General features: G+C 45.6%; 2 protein-coding genes across 5 annotated transcripts in view; one reads left to right on the forward strand and one right to left on the reverse strand.

Annotated features, from left to right (window-relative positions):
• Positions 1-1,134: 1,134 nt before the first annotated feature.
• On the forward strand, positions 1,135-4,704 carry LOC131667998 (uncharacterized protein KIAA2013 homolog). 2 transcript variants are annotated; one of them, XM_058941797.1, is made up of 8 exons: positions 1,135-1,155; positions 2,398-2,604; positions 2,684-3,155; positions 3,234-3,471; positions 3,547-3,788; positions 3,860-4,087; positions 4,160-4,434; positions 4,508-4,704. In XM_058941797.1, exons 2-8 carry the CDS (start codon positions 2,421-2,423, stop codon positions 4,693-4,695), a joined length of 1,827 nt encoding a protein of 608 aa, XP_058797780.1. In that variant the 5' UTR covers positions 1,135-1,155; positions 2,398-2,420; the 3' UTR covers positions 4,696-4,704. The 2 variants fall into 2 exon arrangements, with proteins under 2 accessions (XP_058797780.1, XP_058797779.1); XM_058941796.1 differs by lacking the exon at positions 1,135-1,155 and adding an exon at positions 2,143-2,282.
• Positions 4,705-9,980: 5,276 nt separating this feature from the next.
• Positions 9,981-18,241, reverse strand: part of LOC131667995 (metabotropic glutamate receptor 7-like) — a 54,881-nt gene continuing 46,620 nt past the window's right edge. For all 3 annotated transcript variants that reach the window (XM_058941792.1, XM_058941791.1, XM_058941790.1), the window contains 5 exons: positions 16,164-16,444; positions 15,085-15,389; positions 12,594-12,713; positions 11,006-11,236; positions 9,981-10,119 (listed from right to left, as the gene is read on the reverse strand). In XM_058941792.1, the coding sequence (XP_058797775.1) occupies positions 10,063-10,119; positions 11,006-11,236; positions 12,594-12,713; positions 15,085-15,389; positions 16,164-16,444 (994 nt within the window). In that variant the 3' untranslated portion in view covers positions 9,981-10,062. The remainder of the gene's footprint in view (positions 10,120-11,005; positions 11,237-12,593; positions 12,714-15,084; positions 15,390-16,163; positions 16,445-18,241) is intronic.

Here is an 18,241-nt window from a genome sequence, read left to right on the forward strand (position 1 = left end):
GTCAGTGAGAAATTTCATTGTATTAGCGCGAAATAAAATGGTTGCGCAAACTTGAAATTGAATTAAGCAAAAGTTGCAAATTTCAAAGAATGCAGGACGATCGAAAAAAATTGGCTATATTGTAATACACACGCACGCATACACACCAAGCAGCTATGTAGCGAGGAAAGTGTAAAAAAAATTAAGTTTTACACGATAGATTGTACTATTGCGAATTTACATTGAATCAAAGTTTCGCACTTTTTCAGAGTCAACTGCTCGGCTCGACATTTTGATAAGAAGCGCCGACGAAACTTTGTTTTGCCAAGCTGCGAGCTCGCGCGCGGCAATTCAGTATTCGCAAAAAGTTTTGCATTCAATTCTGTTTGACGAGATTGGTTCTTTCTGTTGAGTTAAAATATTGTGTCTTAAGAAGTTTTCCTTGTACAATCGAGAGAGAGAGAGAGAGAGAGGAGGAGCGCTTCAATATCGAAAGCTTTGTGGAGATTGAAATTCCTTCAAGAGCTTATTAAAAGCTCGTAATTTATTGGCATCTTATTCCTTCATCAAGAAGCATCGAACTATCTCCGATATTCGCAAATCCCCGGCGAGTGAGGTTCATCGGGACGCGTATACATCAACGCAAGCATGAGCGAACTATATCGCAAGCGCGTCTGATCGAACGGAGCTCTATTCCAGAAATAAACTGCCGGCGGCGCGACTTTTTCCCTCTTTCAATAAAGTCCTATCGCTGATTCGCACGTTCGATTGTATTGGAGTGCGCTGGGCGCCGTCAGAGTTTGCCGTTCAGTTATGCACGTAAACGAGTGATCGCGGCTGGCTCTCGTCGGCCCGGTGTGTAGCTCCGTGTGTTTACGCACGTAAAGCGGGTGAAATTGATTGTAACGCTCTTTAGCTGGTCGTCGCCGATAGTCGAATCAATAATGCAGATTACGCTGGCGACAAATCAAATTGATTGCTGGGCTTGCGCGTCAATCGACGATGAAATTACAAGCCAGCTGCTATCACTCCGAAGGCAAAGCAACGATGAGCGAATGAAAAGCGAAGCTTTCCCTGGCCGGGCGTCTGGATCCAGTGGGAGCATCGCGATTGCCACCTTCGATTATTAGCACGCAATGTCGACGATTTGGCCGCACGCTCTCTTCGATTCCAATTGTAAGTGTACGTAGTATCTCCGCCCGATTCCTCCCAGAAAACGGAAGCCGCGATTGCGAATCTGTCAAAGATCTCTCCGGTAACGAGAGACCAGACAATACACCGAGACGTCAGCAATTGACTTGTTTCGCGAGATGATATCATTGTTTTTTCTTATGGAGTACCGAAATCCTTTGAGACTTCAAACTATCAAGTTGTTGGGTACAGTTGATTGGCTGCGCGTCGTCGAACGCGAAGTGCGACTTGGAAATAATATAGACGATATATTCGAGAAGTTTGATGACTAAGCATAATAATTAATTAGCGCGCTCTAATCCTTTAATTTTTGCAATGTTATAATATATGATATTTGTCTGGCGTTCTTTACCGTTAACAAGAGCGCCATTCGTTTCCGTTTGACTGATCCGCGCGTTCGGAAGAAAGAGAAGCGCACTCGGTATAAGTTTTAATCGAGAAGACTCTTTTGTTGCTCGGCTGATCGAACTGCAAGTGAAAAGATCAATAGAGCGTCTGGCGCTGGCAAACAGCGATTTTCAACTCGGCAATTTAAAGTTTCTTCCAACTGTTCCGCTAAGAACGAGCTGTTTTTACGCAGACGAGTTTTTCGCCGCTGGAGCGCGCGCGATTCAATGGAATTAAACAACGCGTTTCCTCAAGCTGGCGCGCAAAAGTTTGGCCCCGTGAAAGGGGGATTAATTAGTATCTAATTTATACAAAGAAGTTTTTAAGCTTGGCAAAGTTTGGCTGCTCACAACTAGCCTCCAAGGCTCGACAGTCCGCGGAGACGTCTTTGATCTTTTATTCTTTTAGCTCGCGAGAAACTTGGTTTGCTCGCGCTTCTTCCGCGCGCCTTACTTGGCAAACTTTGCTACAACTTTGCCTTTCTGCTGTATAACGTTTACGAAGAGCTTTTATACTTCCGCCTGCTCCTACTTATCTGCAGTTGCTGGACTTGGCTTCGGGTTATGTGCGCGCGCATACAGTGTGGGCGAACCGGCTGCCAGATTCTTTACCTGCAACAATCACAAAAATGACATAGTTCAGCGAGAGCCCTTGATCAGCCTTCGCTTACCTTCACGTTACGTCACATGAATTGATAACATTATGTGTTTTTTGAATTGTCGAAAGTGAGCGCTTCTCCGTCGTAATTTAGTGTTTTTGCGCAATATGTGTGGCTAAAGCTGCTTTAGGAGGTTAGGTACGCTATCAGATGACTGTATTATTAAAATTTTTTATTTACAGAATAAGCAGTGTTTGTTGTTGAAATGAGGGGTACGGGTGGAATGTTCGATCTCCATGAATTTGGTAAACGAGTGCGACGTTTGCTGGATGGAAATTATTCTTGCAGAAAGATTCTTGTATTGATTATCATTTTGGGAGGCTTACTTTTGTATCTTGGTCCATCTGTTTTTCAATGGCTATTCTCTAGTGCTAGAGAGCCAATCGAAGGTAAATTAATTATTGCATTTTTTACGATTTTTTCAATCTCATAGTTTATAAATATAGTAAAGCTTTCTTTGTTTCACAGCTTACGAAGAGCACTGTATTAATGAAAGGCTTGCTGGTTTTTACTTTGATTCTATTGAATACAATGCCAATGTGCTCTATGAATATCCAACAGAAGAGCAGCATCAATATCTACCTTATGTTGGAAATGGAATATTTGCAGTCCCAATTCAACCAGAATCTTGGCTTTACATAAAGAATGGTAGAACGTTGTCATTACCTGTAAACTGGCAGCCTCTAGTTATCTATCAAATATCTGAGGGTGCTATTTACAAAGAAGCAACTGTTACTCACTACACAAGAGGCATTGTATATAAATATCAGTGTTTTAGAGATGGTTATCATATTGATTACCAGTATTATGCCCATCGTGAACTCGAAGGGATTTTCGTTCAAGAAATAAAAATATCAAATCCCCTTAGCCTATCTCAAGACTTTCCATTTAGACCACAAGTTTCTGTTCATTGGTCTGACTCGCTCACTGAATCAATTAAGTAAATTCCATTGTCACTTTCATTATTAATGTTATTTATCATATGACTAGAAATTAAAAAAATGTTTTTGTATTTCAGCATCCAAGTAGAACATGTCAATTATGAATTTAGTCTGGTATCAGGGCATGTAAATTTGCCAAATTCAGGTAAAGTTATTGCTGTATCAATAATTTATCAAGAAGCACACAAAAGTGTTGAAATCAAAGCTAGGGATTCATTGAAAATGGAATATCTTACAAGTATTAAATATAGTGAACCAGTTGCAATGGAGCAATTTGGTCAAGAAAGGGATAGGGTCAGAGAAAAAGCCATTGCTGTAAGTTCGACGAATTATTTGCAACGCAGTTTTTAAGGAGCTTGAAAATTTACGCTTTTTTTTTTCGAATTCTAGCATATGAAAAAAGCTCTCATTAAACAACACACGAAAGGTTTATTGGAAGAGCACGTGAATGCTTGGAAACAATATTGGCATACAGGTTTCCGAATAAGCGATTCAAAAGCAAAAGGAGCTATGAATGGGCATAAAATAAACTCGACAATTTATTATGTTTTGAGCCAAGTTCCCAGGGGTTTGCCCAATGTTGAAAAAAATGTAGCAAATAACGAAGGCTGCTATCGCGGTCATCATACTTTGTAAGTATTTGATTTATCATTCAGATATCAATCTTTTAGATATTAGATAGATATTCCATTAATTTCTACAGAGATGCACGTCGCTTATGGAGGGATACGTCTTCTATTGACGCTATCAATGAATTGGTCAAAGCATGGACCATAACTCTTGAAAAGCAGGATTGTCATAGATTGATGACCGGCAATCCATCTGCAGTATTACAAGCAATAGTCTTGAGTTTGGGGGGATTGAGGTTTAGCAATCAACATTTGGAATTCAACATCGATCCGCAACACTTACACAGGGACTTTTTATTCAGGTAATTTGTTTTTAATAATATAATTGCTATTTAATTTTTACTTCAATTTACTCAAATTTATCATTTTAACAGACGAATCAGTTACGGTAACGTTACGCATCTAAACATCTCAGTTCACGTTAATGAAGATAATAAAGCAATTTTAGGAGTAGCTCTTGATAGAAGTGAAGGTGTATATTATGCATGTGATGCTGGTTGTCTGGATGCACCAGTTCCACTTAGCCAGTCTTACACATTCTTCCCTGTAAAACTAACTAATCCATTGACTGCAATTTTGTATATTACATCAGACTATCAACACATGCAAGATTTACAAAATGCCCTGCATGTCCATACCGTCGATGAAGGTAAATTAATTGTTTGATTACCAAATTTTAGAGAGTTAATATTTTAATAATATTTCTAAATTTTTTATTTAAGCTCCAGCTCATGACCATCACGTTATGGCATTGCACAAACACGGTCACCAATTAGGTGGTTTACCTACTTTCTTCTGGGTGAGCATATGCTTCCTCATCATTGTCTTCCATCTGTTCTTGTGTAAATTAATCGTTTCGGAGTTTCGGGACCAAAAAGACCGCGTTAAAGTGCGATACAATAAGCCCTAGTTGTTGTAGGTGAATTTTACATCTTTGTTGTTGATGGCTCTATGAAAGTAATATATTTTTTACACGGCTATTAAAGATGAGAGAGATGTACAGGCTGCGATATTGTTAGATACGCGCAATCGATAATTTTTCAATTATCGTTATGTTAGATCATTCTTGTACAGATATTTCTGCGATAATTTATTATATTTACCATTGAAAATGGTGAAACGTTGATTATGGTATGGTATGATAGACTGTGTGCATTTACTCTTGAAGTTTTAGTAGATATGATTAATGAAAAGATAAATATTTGTAATGTTCTTTACTTTTGGCAGTATTTATTTAAATAAACATAAATTGAACTTGTATAAATCACATGATGAAGTACATCAAATTTATGCAAATATTGGAAATTTGAATGAAAATTGCGGTGCAATAATATTAAAAACTTATTTTGTAATTTTATTATGTAAACAATCATCAATTGTAATAGAGAGAAATGCAATATTCATTTGAAATATCTTTACACATTTCTTTAGCCTTTATACTTCGAAGTTCATACATATATATTTATTTATGTACGTATACGATACCAGTCGTTATACATGCTTTTCTTAATTTGTTGCACAGGTAATACTGATTGTTGAGTACTTCATTTCATTCACTCGATTGCATAAGTCATTAAATGCTCTTTTTCATAAATCTCTTAACGAACGATCACACACTAACAAACAATAAAACTCAGTTTTTATAACACTTATATCTAAAAAACGTTCTTCGCGCCGTAATCTTAACACTCAACCGGCACAACGAGCTTTTGTCGTCTATCTAGTTTTTCTCCTCGTGACATACTGCTATGATTATTATACTTTTAAAAATAACAGATTCAAAGGATGATCTCTTAAAAAATAAAAAAATATATGCCTATTTTATCGTGAAAAGAGTATCTGTAATAGCCATTGATTTGACAATGGTTGTCTGATCCTGGTTAGAAAATATGACGACTAAGAGGAAACATAACGAGTATAACAAATTAAAATTTTTCACACTGATTGTTAAGATTCATTGAATGTTAATAGGTAGATGACTTTGTCTAGCCAGGGAATGTCTAGCACATGAATGTAACTTGAGATCTACTAGAGGCTTCGTCGACTTAGTAAAGACGACTAATAAATAAATGTATAAATATTGTACTGACGATTACGGTGATTTTTTTGATTAATCTGTAAATTACAGCGATTATTATGGCTAGTGTAGACTCGTAGATCTTATGACTTATGTACATACTATACATAGAAATTCTAAGAGTAAACGTACTCGTCTCGACGTTGGTTCGACAACGGCTTATTTTTTATACTTCTATAAAGTATAAATTCTATGATTTTATATAAGTCAACTAGCGTGTGTGCGTAAAGTGCGACATAAATCAATTACGGGATATCCATTCCACAATATGAAATCCGCAATTACACTACTTGCTATACATCTTATATAATATCAATGTAAAGAAAGAAAAGAAAAATACAGCTTTGCGCATGAGAATCAAGTTTTCTTTCTCAGCCAGAACACCTTTGTCCAGTCCGCTCTCATTGAGAATCAAAACTTGCTCCGACAATATTATTATAATTTTTATAAAAATGATACAATATATTGCTCGCTGCATATAAATACTTCTTTACAACCACGTAGTCTCTATCTTTATATTAAAATTATATATGTACAAAAGTACCCTGTTAAAAATTCGTCCAAGTTATGTAGCGCATACATTATTGTAGTCTATTGGGAATACTATTGTCGACAAATTATTTGGTATAAAACAATTGCGTGTTGACTCCAAAGGAAAACATAAAAATTGTTCTTTTAGTCAGGAAGATGTAACGGAGCAGTAGTCTATACGAATTTTGCCTGAGTGAGTGTGTGTGTGTGTGTGTGTGTGGGTGGGTACGGGAGTATTTAAGCCTATCGTAGGTGGCTTATATTAGGAAGATCTAATCTTACCTAATGAAAAATGAGTTTCTTTTCTAACATTTATTGGCCGTTGTGAATACTTGCAGAGCCGCTTAATTATCGACCACCAAATCTCGCACGAGAGCGCACGCCTCGACTTCGCGAGCTTTGGCTTTGAACATATTCTAGAGCTACTTTGACATTATCACCAAAAGTCTTTCGTATTAAATTTTATCATACTGGGAGGAGATCGCCGTCGATTTACTCCAAGTTTCTTGTTCGTCCCTATCGTTATAGGTCTTACGAGTTACGTATCGCTTTATCTAATAGGTAACTTATTCAGTTTTTTCTCTGTTCGCGCTTAAATAGATGTCAACCACATCTCACGCGACTATATTTACATACACACGTGCTTAATTCAATTTATGTAATGCCTTCTCCAATTCTTTTGTACAGACTTCTTTTCTTTTCTTTTCCATTATCGCTTCGTCGCCATCGGTATTTACAATTCAGACGAGTTTTTTTCCTTCGTATTTCTTTACCCCTTTTTTTTTCGTTTTTTTCTTTTTGAATTTTTCTTTTGATTTGCAAACACGAGTATACAGTTAGAATATACGTGTACAATTTGTCTTTGTGGCATTTTTGTTCGAAACGACAGGTACGCCAAAACACCGAGCTAAAAGTATTCGTGAATATACATCATATTTCATTAATAAGCGACGACCTTGCGACTTGTATTTTTCTTTTATCATTGTCGGGACGTGAATTTTGATTTGACCTCTGCGACACGCAAAGTCTACAATGTGCCCGTGCGTTGAGATTTTCAAAGAGCTGAGAGTTCCGCGCGATCGCGTTCGAAGTGGAGATTCTCGGGGTGCACGGCGAATGAAAGTGCGAGCGCCGCCGATTCGCACGGGAATTTTGCATATCACGGCAGATTAAACAGCGAGCGAGTTTGATCTGCATTCGGCGAAACGAGCGAACTCGCGTACAAATCCACTGCGACGACGCAGACAGATGGAAAAGGACGAGGACATGCGGGCTATCGATATTTCACACCCACTCGATTAGACTCTACGTGCCGCATCCGATCACAATAGCGCTCGAGAGATCCGGCCCTCGTAGAAAAAAGGAAGGAAAAGAAAGCACAAATTTGCGCGATCGCGCGCTGGAAGATGTATCCTCCGTAGTTTCTGTGCGTCATCTCCCGATTTAGCTTCCTCGCTAAGGTCAGGAGATGATATCTCGTCCTAAGGCTACCTCGGCGTTCGATATTACTTCTATTTTTGCCACTGTTCTCGCGCAATATCGCAACGTTATACTACATCCTATTACATCCTTGCCACGGTCACCCCGTCTCAGTCGTCCGAAAATTGTTTAACCTCTTAACTAGCAATTCTTTTTGTGCCTATGCAAGATTCTTCATCTTATTTGTTTATAGTTTATGCGTTAATAAATGTATATATATATATATATATATATATATCTGTCTATAACGTATCACGTAGTTAGAATTGTTTTTGTATGTAACGTCGACACAGCTATTACAGTTTATTTTGATCACACACATGATATCATAACATATAGTTGTCCTATGCTAATATAAAAATGTTATACGTTCGCACATCGACGGTTATTACTTGCTATCTAGTCGCGTATTTTTTTTTCCTTTTTTTTTGACATACTCATCGATCGTGTATCTGCGTGTAAAAAAAGAAGGAGATTAGCCTTTCGAGCGTTAATTCGTCAATTCTCAACCTGAAAAATTTGTCGGGGACGGGGCATTGTAAGTTTACATCTCGTAGAAAAAACATCAGCCTAGGAGGAAAGTACGAATCAGTCCTCTCAGTAGAAAGCGATAAAAAATCCGCACGACTTGCTTCTCCGTTTTTCATTTGTTTCATTTGTTCGAACGTTCCTCGTCGCATCTTGTATACGTAGACAGTCATTTACAAATCGACTCGTAGAAAATTGCAGTCCCTAGTGGGCATTTGAGTGCATTGTTGTTGTTGTTGTTGTTGTTGTTGTTGTTGTTGTTGTTGTTGTTGTTGATGATGATCGCGACGGAAAAATGGAGAGTGGGGGATATAGAGAACCTAGCAGCTGACGGTCTCATTTTGATAATGTACTCGTGTATTGCAGGTCTTGTATAGGCGCGCGTGTGTGCGAGTGAACGTGTGTGTGTACGCACGGGCGCGAGTAACGCGGAGGAAGAGAGAATCCGAAATGCAGTGTAATATCCATTTGCTATGGAGCTAGCTCGTATCTGGAATAAAATGTGTATAGCTACGGGCGAGCAGCCGAGAGAAAGCCTTATCCATCGCGCGGCGGCCGGCGGTATAAAGTCCTCAGGAAAAGTCGTTTATAACGGCGTTACAGAAAGGCGCGTGCAGCAGCAGCGGCAGCAGCATCACCACCTGAACCGAAAATATTGGATTTCCGCGAGCTAGAGGGCCTGCCTCCCGGTAAGAGAGATGTGTACAGGGACATCGATACTCGAAGCGCGAATCAAGTTACCGCCCAGCGAGACGGATAGGTGGAAAGGCATTTCTCGTCGAGTTTCGTCCTGCTCTCGAGGGCGAATTGACGTGACGAGCTCGCGGCGAGGCGAGCCCCGCGCGCGGACATCCCGAGCTCGCGCTCGTTCGCGTTTCAGCGGCTGACTTCTCCCGGCAAAGGGAATGCATTAGCAGACGCACGCGCGCGCCGCGCACCCGCGCGGAGCCGAGTCGCTGCGGTCATTGGAACGCGTACGCCTCGACCAGCCTCCAGTCGGCGTGCCGCGCGAACGTACGCGTTTGTTTCGTTTGTACATGTACAAATACGTGGAAGACTTCGGCTTTATAGTGCGATTCATCATTTTTCTCGATGAGATTCCCTAAGCCAGACAGATCGGGAATCGAACTCTGCGCCTGTGTGACGGACAAAAGCGACAAGAGCACCAGCGGAAAATAGAAGACAAGCGCTCTCTTTTCTCTCTTTGCTGAAATAAGAGTATAATTAATTCGAATTTGCGAGCCTGAGCATATTCGATCTGAAATTCAAATAGGAGGCCACAACAACGCGCCACGCGAGCTTCGAAATTCAAAGTCCGTGGGAGGAGCAAAGGAGTGGAAAAAGGAGGATGAGGAGGGCACAACGAATCTCTATGCTAATTGGATTTCGAAGAGAAAAGTGCGGTGGCTCTGGCGCAGAGGGTCAAGTCCGACTGACGGGCTCGAGTCGTCCGGGTGCTCAGTGGGCCTTGTGCTTCTTCCTGCGCCGCTTGCGCATCGGCGTGGAGCCGGCGGTGTCGAGGGCGACCGCCGGCTCGGCTGAGCGCTACGTGAGGCTGGTGGCCGCGAGCTCGAGGCTGGAGTCCTGGCTGCCGACGGCGTGCGACTGCACCTGCTGCTGCTCGTCCTCGCTCGGCACGGGCTGCAGGTGCACGAGCGCTACCTAGCTCACCGAGCTGTCGTCTGCCGTCGTCGTCGTCGTCGTCGGCGGCGCCTCGATCTGCAAGCAGCCGTGGCACGTGGCCCGTACAGGAGAGACCCGCGAGCACGCGGCGGCTGCGGCTCCGGCAGATCGATCCGCAGCGAGGGCCCGTGCTCGCACTGCCTGCGGCCGTCGCGGCGCTTGTGGTCATCGATGCGCGCTCGGCATATGTTTATTAGCGGCTGGGATACGGCCACTGCTCGGCGTGACACGCGCCCGATGGCAGGGTGTCGTGACGGCTGACGCGCGCTCGTGCAACGCCGGCAATTACAATCGAGAGGTCATTTAATACCCCTCGCCCGGTGCTCGCGTTCGCGCCGCCAATGCTGTTTGCACAGTCGACCAGACGATTGCGCGTTCGCCTCTCAGCCGCGTGGCTTCTGCTGTTTCAATCGACGCTGTTTAATTTATATGAATTGGCGAGTGCCACGTTGTACGCTCGCCTCGCGGATACTCCTCTCGGTATGTATATGCAGTTTTTTACGTGGCCAGCCATTGTCATTCGAGCTTGATTCAACGCACGTGAAGAGCTTCAGGATGCGATTTCTGTAGTAGCTACCGCGTTACGAGCGCCAGTTTTTATATTTCTGAAAATTCCTCGCGCGGTTTTTCACTCGTCAGGCCTCGACAAGCGAACTTTTATTTCAGCCGGCTTGCGGACCGCCGCATAGAAAATTTCTCGCGAGCCGTTGAAAAATTCCCCCACCTCCATCCCTTCCCAGCTTCTTTCTACGTGGCGGCGACCCGCGCGGAATTGAAACGCGAATTCTCGGTGTTTCACTCCAGGCCGGGCGATGGCTGGATCAAGGGAAAATAGTCAGCCCGGCTTTCATTTCCGTCGATCCGCGTCGAGTCGCGAGACGACACGACGCCCCGTCGAAACGTAAGAGAAGGAGTGGCGTACCTGAGAGCGTTGTTGCGGTTCTCCGTTGGTGGAGGCGTGCTTCGGCCGGGCAAGCGGCTGCGACTGACTGGCCACCGAGGAGGTAGCGGCAGTGGTAGTGGTGGGTCCGGCACTCGGCGGTGGCGAGCTCCGCGATCCCGAGGTGACGCTCTGCATCGTTTGACTGCGCGCCGTCGTGAATCGCATGCTGTAGGCGCCAGGTCGGTAAGTCGTCGCCGACTGTCCGCTTTGCTGTCAATTCCAGAATATAATAATCATCATCGCGAGCACAAATCAAATTGCCTCGTTTGCCATCGGTATACACGACGTCGCGGACGAACAGTTTTGGTAGCAGTCGCCGCGTACCTTTGCGCGTCAAGCTCTTTGGCCTGGAAGAGGGGGCATTAACGTTTGGCTAGGCAGATTCCCGGATGCCAACCCTTCTATAACCAGTAGAGTAAACACGCGACTACCGATTTGATTGCCTAGGAGCATAGTTACTTAACGCCGTCTCGCCCTCATTTTTTCCCCTTTCCCTGATTTCCCAACAAAGAACAAGATGAAAAAGCGCGAAACTCTGTTAATCTAATTTCGAGATTAAAAACGAGTCGTGAGAGGATTTTTATTCCAGGACGCGAGGTTTATCCGAAAAGAAACTTTGTGCGCGAGAGATAGCCGTGCAGCTGAGAGCGCGAGGAAAAAGGCAGGAACGAGGAACGAAGAATGTAATGAAAAATCCGCCGCGATACAGTGGCTATCTGTCGTCGCTCGGCTCGCTCGCTCGCTGGCTCTCGTCCCGTCTGACCACACGTAGGCCATATCTACTTGCCTGCGCGCGTGCGAGCGATTATGGAAACTGAGTCAGGCGCGAACTTTGACGTTTTTACGCCTCGTATTCAGTCGACAAACATTTGTTCGTCGAGAAGTAAAAATACGCCGCCTCGAGCGACGGTTCGCTTGCTCTCTTTCTGTAAATTTCTGCCTTGTGAAATGGGAATAATAGAAAGAGCGAACATGTATGCGTGCAGTGTGCACGCTCTCCCTCGTGTGTTTTCCGAGGTGTGGCCGGCGCGACTCCAGCGAGTTTTCTTGCGGAGAACAGCGTTTTCTCCTGAGATTTCTTTACGAGCAACGCGTCTGTCAAATAATTTACACGTGCCGTGGTGAGAGAGGGAGGGAGAGACAGAAAGTCGCGGAGGGAGGCTGACGCCGAGAGTGCACTTCACGAGTGAACCGATGATGTACACGGATAATTAGGTCTCAATGGAAATAGCAACGACAGATTCGCTCGGCAAAGTTTACTGTTACGCGCACCTTGTAAATTTCGAGTTCGCGGTACATTGTTCGGGCGTCGCCTTCGCGATAAACGCAAAATATTCGCGTAATATTTTTGCGACACACTTAGCTAAGTTTGCGTGTATGCGGCAACGTGGACGGCGCGCTCGCAATAAAAAGTGTAAAGTTTTCGGCGAGTTGCTCAGGGAGCAAGTTTTGCAATAAGTTCTATCTCGCTGGAGCTAAGATAGGTATATTGGGTTGTGGGTAGAAGGACGGATGGGGGGGGGGGGGGGGGTGAAGCTTGAATCGATTTTACAGCGTGTTTACTCACATTGTGCCGAGTGTTCTTGTAGGGCTGGAACAGCACGATGTAGACCTTAGGTGTGAATAGGCAGCCAAGCGCCACCGTCGCCGAGATGCTGATGCACATACACATGCTTGCCGTTTGGATCTGTAAGCAGACAGAGCGAGGACGTCTGTAGGTACGCGTGGCGAAGCGACGCGCGTAGTGCCCAAGCGAGATCGAGTCCGTCAAGTGATTGCGGCAACGAATAACCGGGTAGCGCTGCAGCTGCTGCGCGCCTCTTTCAGCCATCGCGGTATAATCGCCAGACCGCCTGCTCTACCTCTCGGCCTCGCGTATATCATCGCGCGCTGAGCCCTCGGATCCGCGCCCACCTGGATTAGGCTAGCCATTGCTCGCGTTCTCTCTTCTCTGTTCTCTCTCGTTGCCATCCCGCGTCAGATTAGTTAGCTCATTAACGTTAACGTCCAACTGCGACTTACGTCGAGAAAGGGAGAGAGAGAGAGAGAGAGGGAGCGAAAGCGCGCTTCGTTAGCGAGAAATTGCAGCTGCGCAGCCGTTTATTGGATACCATCGCGCGCGTTATTACAGAATTCGAAATTCACATCTCGGAACGGCCCTGTTAGCGAGTTATTGCCAGGTTAAAATATCGAACGCGAATTGATGCTCAACGCACGCCTCGGCAAATTGCCGCGACGCATTTGCTCTAATTAAATTCTTCAAGGCTATATCACTCAACATCACTGCTAAAATATCAATTTACATCTCGTCTTTCATTTAAACTCACGCGTTGTACATCATTGCAGCCGTCTTGCGATCCCGATGTGTTTGTGTGTGCACATGCGCGCACACCCACGCTCGTATTGGCTTACCTTTTTCCATTCGAGTTGTGACATACTTTCTGTGCTTTTACACGAGCTTTGCGGTTTTATCCTTGTGAAAGCTAGTTTGAAAGAATTCTACTTCAAAATGAAAATAACAATCCGTTTGGTTGCTCGACTGCGAGAATTTTCTCAAGCCAACGCTGCTTAAAATTGCTCAATTTTTCAAGTATTTTGAAAATTACTAATTGTCACGTATTGCATGAGCAATGCATAAACGCGAAATAGCGAAATGATAAACGCGCGAAGAATTAGTAATATACGCGTAGCTTCTCCTCTTCATTGGATTTGCGGATTTTACATGAAAAGGGTCGGCTCTCGCATTCGTCACAATAGGAAAAAAAACCGCGCGGAAAAATGAATACAGACCATATGAAATATTTCGATGCTCTTGCGCTGGACAAATTGATGTCGTAAGTCGCGTTTATCGTCGCGAGCGTCTGTCATTGCTTGATCGTTCCCGCTAGTTTGCTATTCGATTTTTATTATTTTCCAGCGCGCCCAGTTTTTATGCCATCGATGCCGGTAGCACTGCCCGCTTCTTTTGCTCGCTCTCTCTCTCTCTCTCTCTCTCTCTCCCTCTCGCTTTCATACTCTCTCTCTTTCCGCGCCCGGCCGCTGTAAAAGCTTTACAAGAGGCACACTTCCGCGAGGGCTTTATGAGAGGGGATCTGTTTTATAGTTGCTTTGATATATGGCGTTTTATGACTTTCTGCAAATGGGCCGCATCTTCAAAACTACTAGCTCTCGCAGCGTAACAAAATAAACTTTTGACCACCTCGTGGTACAAATTTATCTGCTTTAATGTTTAAAGTGTGCGTCGCGTATCGAGTCCATTGCATCCGAGATAAGGCAAGGCGACAAAAATACCGTCGCGCAACGCGCGTCGCTCCGTGTTGCTGGCGAGCTATATTTGCATCGCAACTTTTTAGGTCGCGCGCGAATCCTCAAGGTGAATGGCGCAACTAAAGGCACTGCAATTGATCGTCAATAACTGACAATCCATTAGCCAGCAACAACGCGCGGACGCCCTCGCACGCTTTCCGATCACGTTCACCCGAGTTCCGGGCATAACAGTGCAGCGCACGAACGCAACCGTGCGTCGGTCTGAAAAATAAAAAAAAAAGAAAAAACAAAAAAGGGTCATCAGCAGCAGCGGCAAACGTAATCACGGATGCGAGCAGGCTTCTTGATGTGCTACGGGCGAAGCTCGATCGCGTCGAGCAGAGAGGGGGGCGGGGGGCAGGCGAGCGGTTGCTGATTACCCTGAGCGCGGGCTCGCCAAGGCGTCGTCGCAGCGGGTGCGCGTCCGATTTTATCGACATTTACAATTGTATCGTTGGCTGCACGCGCCAGTGCCCACGCGATCTCTAATAAAGGCTCGTTCGTTCACGGGTCTTCTGCAGAGCGCGTCCGCCGGGCAGCAAACGAATGCGAGGGCGGCCCGGGCTTCTACTCGATTGGTCGTTCGCTGCCGCGCTCAATTAGCGGAGGCGCGCTAGCTAAATCGCGGGCGGCGATCAAAAAGCAGCGCGTACGTGACGACCAACCAGCCGGGCGATCGGCGAGCGAGAGCGCCGCGCCAGTTAGCTGTCGGCAAAGTTTGGACAGTCACGTGCCGCGCCAGCGTTGCGTACCTTGTAATCGTTGTTAGTACCGAAGTAAATGGGCACGAAGGCGAGCCAGACGATGCAGGTGGAGTACATGGTGAAGCCGATGTACTTGGCCTCGTTGAAATTCTCCGGGATCTTGCGAGTCTTGAAGGCGTAGAGCGTGCACATGAGGATGAGGATCATGTTGTAGACGAGGGACATCATCAGGGCGAAGGTGGACACTCGGCAGGTGAGCACGGCGGTCAGCGGATAGGGATAGATCTCGCTCGTGTCCGGCGGCTCGATTATCAGCCAGATGATCGCCCCCACGAGCTGCACCGACGTGATGCCTGCGCAACAGCAGAGGCGCAGAGGCGGCCTCGATTAGTCGCCGAATTTGTAGGCAGTGCGCGGGACGCGCCTGCAACGCGATCATCGGGGCGAGAGCTCTTTCCCCGGCCACGCCAGTGCAGCGCCATTGAGGGAACATTGAAAAGCGAGCATCAACAGAGGGAGCGCGCCCAGAGGCGAACTTGCTATCCGTCGAGGCGAGCATCGCGTCGACTGCGGCTTCCGAGCCAATCCTGTCTTCTCTTTCTTTCTGCGCCGTCCATCGCCCCGGACATTTCTTTCGCGACTCTTCCTTAATCTATGCAAAATATTATTTGCTCTGTGCCGCTCGATTGATCTCTTTCCCGTGCTATTCGGCTAGTCGACGGACTGACGTCTACGGGATGACAACCGATATATTCACCATTGTTTGCCCAATTACGAGCGCGGTCAAGGCTTTATTTTGCAAATTACTAGCTATTTGGACTGTCATCGTTCCCCATACTATCGAAGCTCTACCGCAGAAACTACACGAGCCACATCCGATTCAATTGGTGATCATTCGATATCGTCCGTGACAATTATGAAGCAATAACATATCCGGCTTGTCTGCCGAGCTAGCAGCAATCGCGTACATAGTTAATACTAGAGTGTAGTACAAAATGCGGAACGCGCGTCCGTGGTATAGCGACTAATTTAATCGAGGCAATGTCTACAATGTACAATAGCAAAGGAAGGGAGTCCACAGTAGTCGAGGGACAGAAACAACAGAGAGCGCATAGATCGACGCTCACCTACGGATATGGCGATCTGGCTCTTGGGCGAGGTGTACGATGGTCGCTTGATGCTTTTCCTGCCCCGGTTGAAAATCCGCGAGATGCGATTGGTCTTGGTCAGGATGGCACTGTAGCACATACTCAGGCACAGTCCCAGTCCGATTCTCAGCAAAGTGCAGTTCCACTTGGTCGGCTTGCTCAGGATCACAAAGCTCATCAGATAGCACAACAGGATGCCGAACAGCAGCACGTAGCACAATTCCCGACCAGAGGCCATTATCACGGGCGTCCGATTGAACCTGCAACCAGCACGCGCACACACGAACGTTTCAGCTCGTTGTGCTATTTTTGTATCGCGCGCACCAAAGTGCAAAGTGGAAAGTGCACGGGACGAGAACGGTCGAGCTTTTCCAGCCAACAGCGAGCGCGGAGAAGAAAGAGCAAAGAGCAGCGAAAAGGGAAGATGGATGCGCGGGAGCGCGCAGTGTATCGATTGCCGCTAATGGAAAGCGCGTAATTCATGCTGGCAGCTTAAACGCCGCCAAGCTGCGCGGCGTCGACCTCATAAGCACGTGAGAGATGTCGGAGCTCGTGTCGGTTAAGAAACGTTTTACTCTGAAAAGCTTCGCGTGAGCTATGTTCGTTGTTCCGCGGGGAGGAGTCATGCGAAGGAACATCGAAAGGTAAATAAAGGAAAAGAAGAAGAAGGAAAAATCGTAAAGGGCAAATGGGAACTTTGATAAAACAATATCAAGAAAAATAAAATTTGCAGGTATTTCATTGCGTTCCGTTCTATTAAACTTTTTATCGCTCCCTATTGTATGAAGTTATGGAGGCGAGATTGAACAGCTTGCTGGCGCGGCAGTAGAAAAGTCAGGCTTTGGTCAGACACTTATAAGTATGCAGCAGTCTCGCGGTATTATATGAACTTTTTACGCCACCCTTTATTACATCATCGTTCAAGATTTAATTCCACGGTTCCTACATGTATTTTTCTCCTGTCTCTCTTTTTCTCTTTCTCTTCCAAGGCTGCACATTGCCATGCATATGTAAGGCGCAGACTCCTCGATTTATGTTTACAGCGAAAGCCGATATCAATCTCGCGTAGGGCGCGCTTTACTCACCGAGGTGTATATAAATTGCTACTAAAAATGACGAAAGTGAAAGGCGTCAGTGCTTTATAGGTCATGATGCCAAGTAAATCTTCTCCATGAAGATTCATCGTCGACTCGCTAACTTATTTGCCGCGGCGAGTAATTCGATTTGTTCCGTTTGGAGCTCAACAGCGCCCAATGTCCAAATTTATTGCTGTTCTCGAAACTTTTCTTTGCGCGCACGCGCGAGAAATAATCTGCCGATAATGTTGACCAAACTGTCGACGAGCCTTTCTTTAGATCGCGATTGTACGAGCGCCGAACAATAGGCCGCGGGAGGCCGAGGAGTATAGCGAACGTTTATTCGGCCGCTTTCTCTTTCTCTGCGCAGCTCACGCTGCGTAGCCCGATCGAAGCGTTTGTTACTGCGACGCCTGAATAGAGTCAATTCCGAGAATGGCGACGCGTGTAACAAAGAGATTTCCACCGAAAACAACTAGCTATTCATCGCTCGCTTTTTTTGTTCCCCCTTTCTTTCATTGATATTTCCTTGCCGGTCTATCGATAATTTGATTATTCTCGCGCGAAACAGCTTATCGCGGAAAGGCGCTGGAAAGGTGATTGCATTTGGCACTTGGCAACCCTAACCGAGATCGCACCTGCCAACAGTTCGTCCGACGCTAACAGTGCCGTATAGTTGGCGTCGAGCAGCCATGCCGTCATAACCAAAGAGAAGTGAGAAAAGCGAGCGATTGCCGTTTGCAAATAGTTTGGCTCAAGTAGCCGATCCGCGCACAGTACCAGACAGAGAGCTGCGACTTCGCGTTTGTGCAAAATGGAGCCAGCTGTCGCGTCGCCTGCGAAAGCTGCTGGCCTGGAAATCGTTATTATTCCAGTCGCCGAGAGCGCGAGAGCGTATAATGCGCTGCAAAGAAATAGCACCTCGGCACGCCTTTGCGTCGCCGATTATCGCGCGCACGGGCCGAAGTGTGCGTTTCTTCT

Source organism: Phymastichus coffea, unplaced genomic scaffold (genome assembly GCF_024137745.1).
Source record: "Phymastichus coffea isolate CEN01 unplaced genomic scaffold, Cenicafe_Pcof_1.1 PCOF00072, whole genome shotgun sequence".
Taxonomy (NCBI): Eukaryota; Metazoa; Arthropoda; class Insecta; order Hymenoptera; family Eulophidae; genus Phymastichus; species Phymastichus coffea.

Excerpts from the sequence above, each read along its gene's own strand:
- LOC131667998 (XM_058941797.1), top strand. The coding sequence starts at position 2,421 with ATGAGGGGTACGGGTGGAATGTTCGATCTCCATGAATTTGGTAAACGA. Across the intron at positions 3,156-3,233 it reads TCGCTCACTGAATCAATTAA|CATCCAAGTAGAACATGTCA; the intron begins GTAAATTCCATT and ends TTTGTATTTCAG. Across the intron at positions 3,472-3,546 it reads TCAGAGAAAAAGCCATTGCT|CATATGAAAAAAGCTCTCAT; the intron begins GTAAGTTCGACG and ends TTCGAATTCTAG.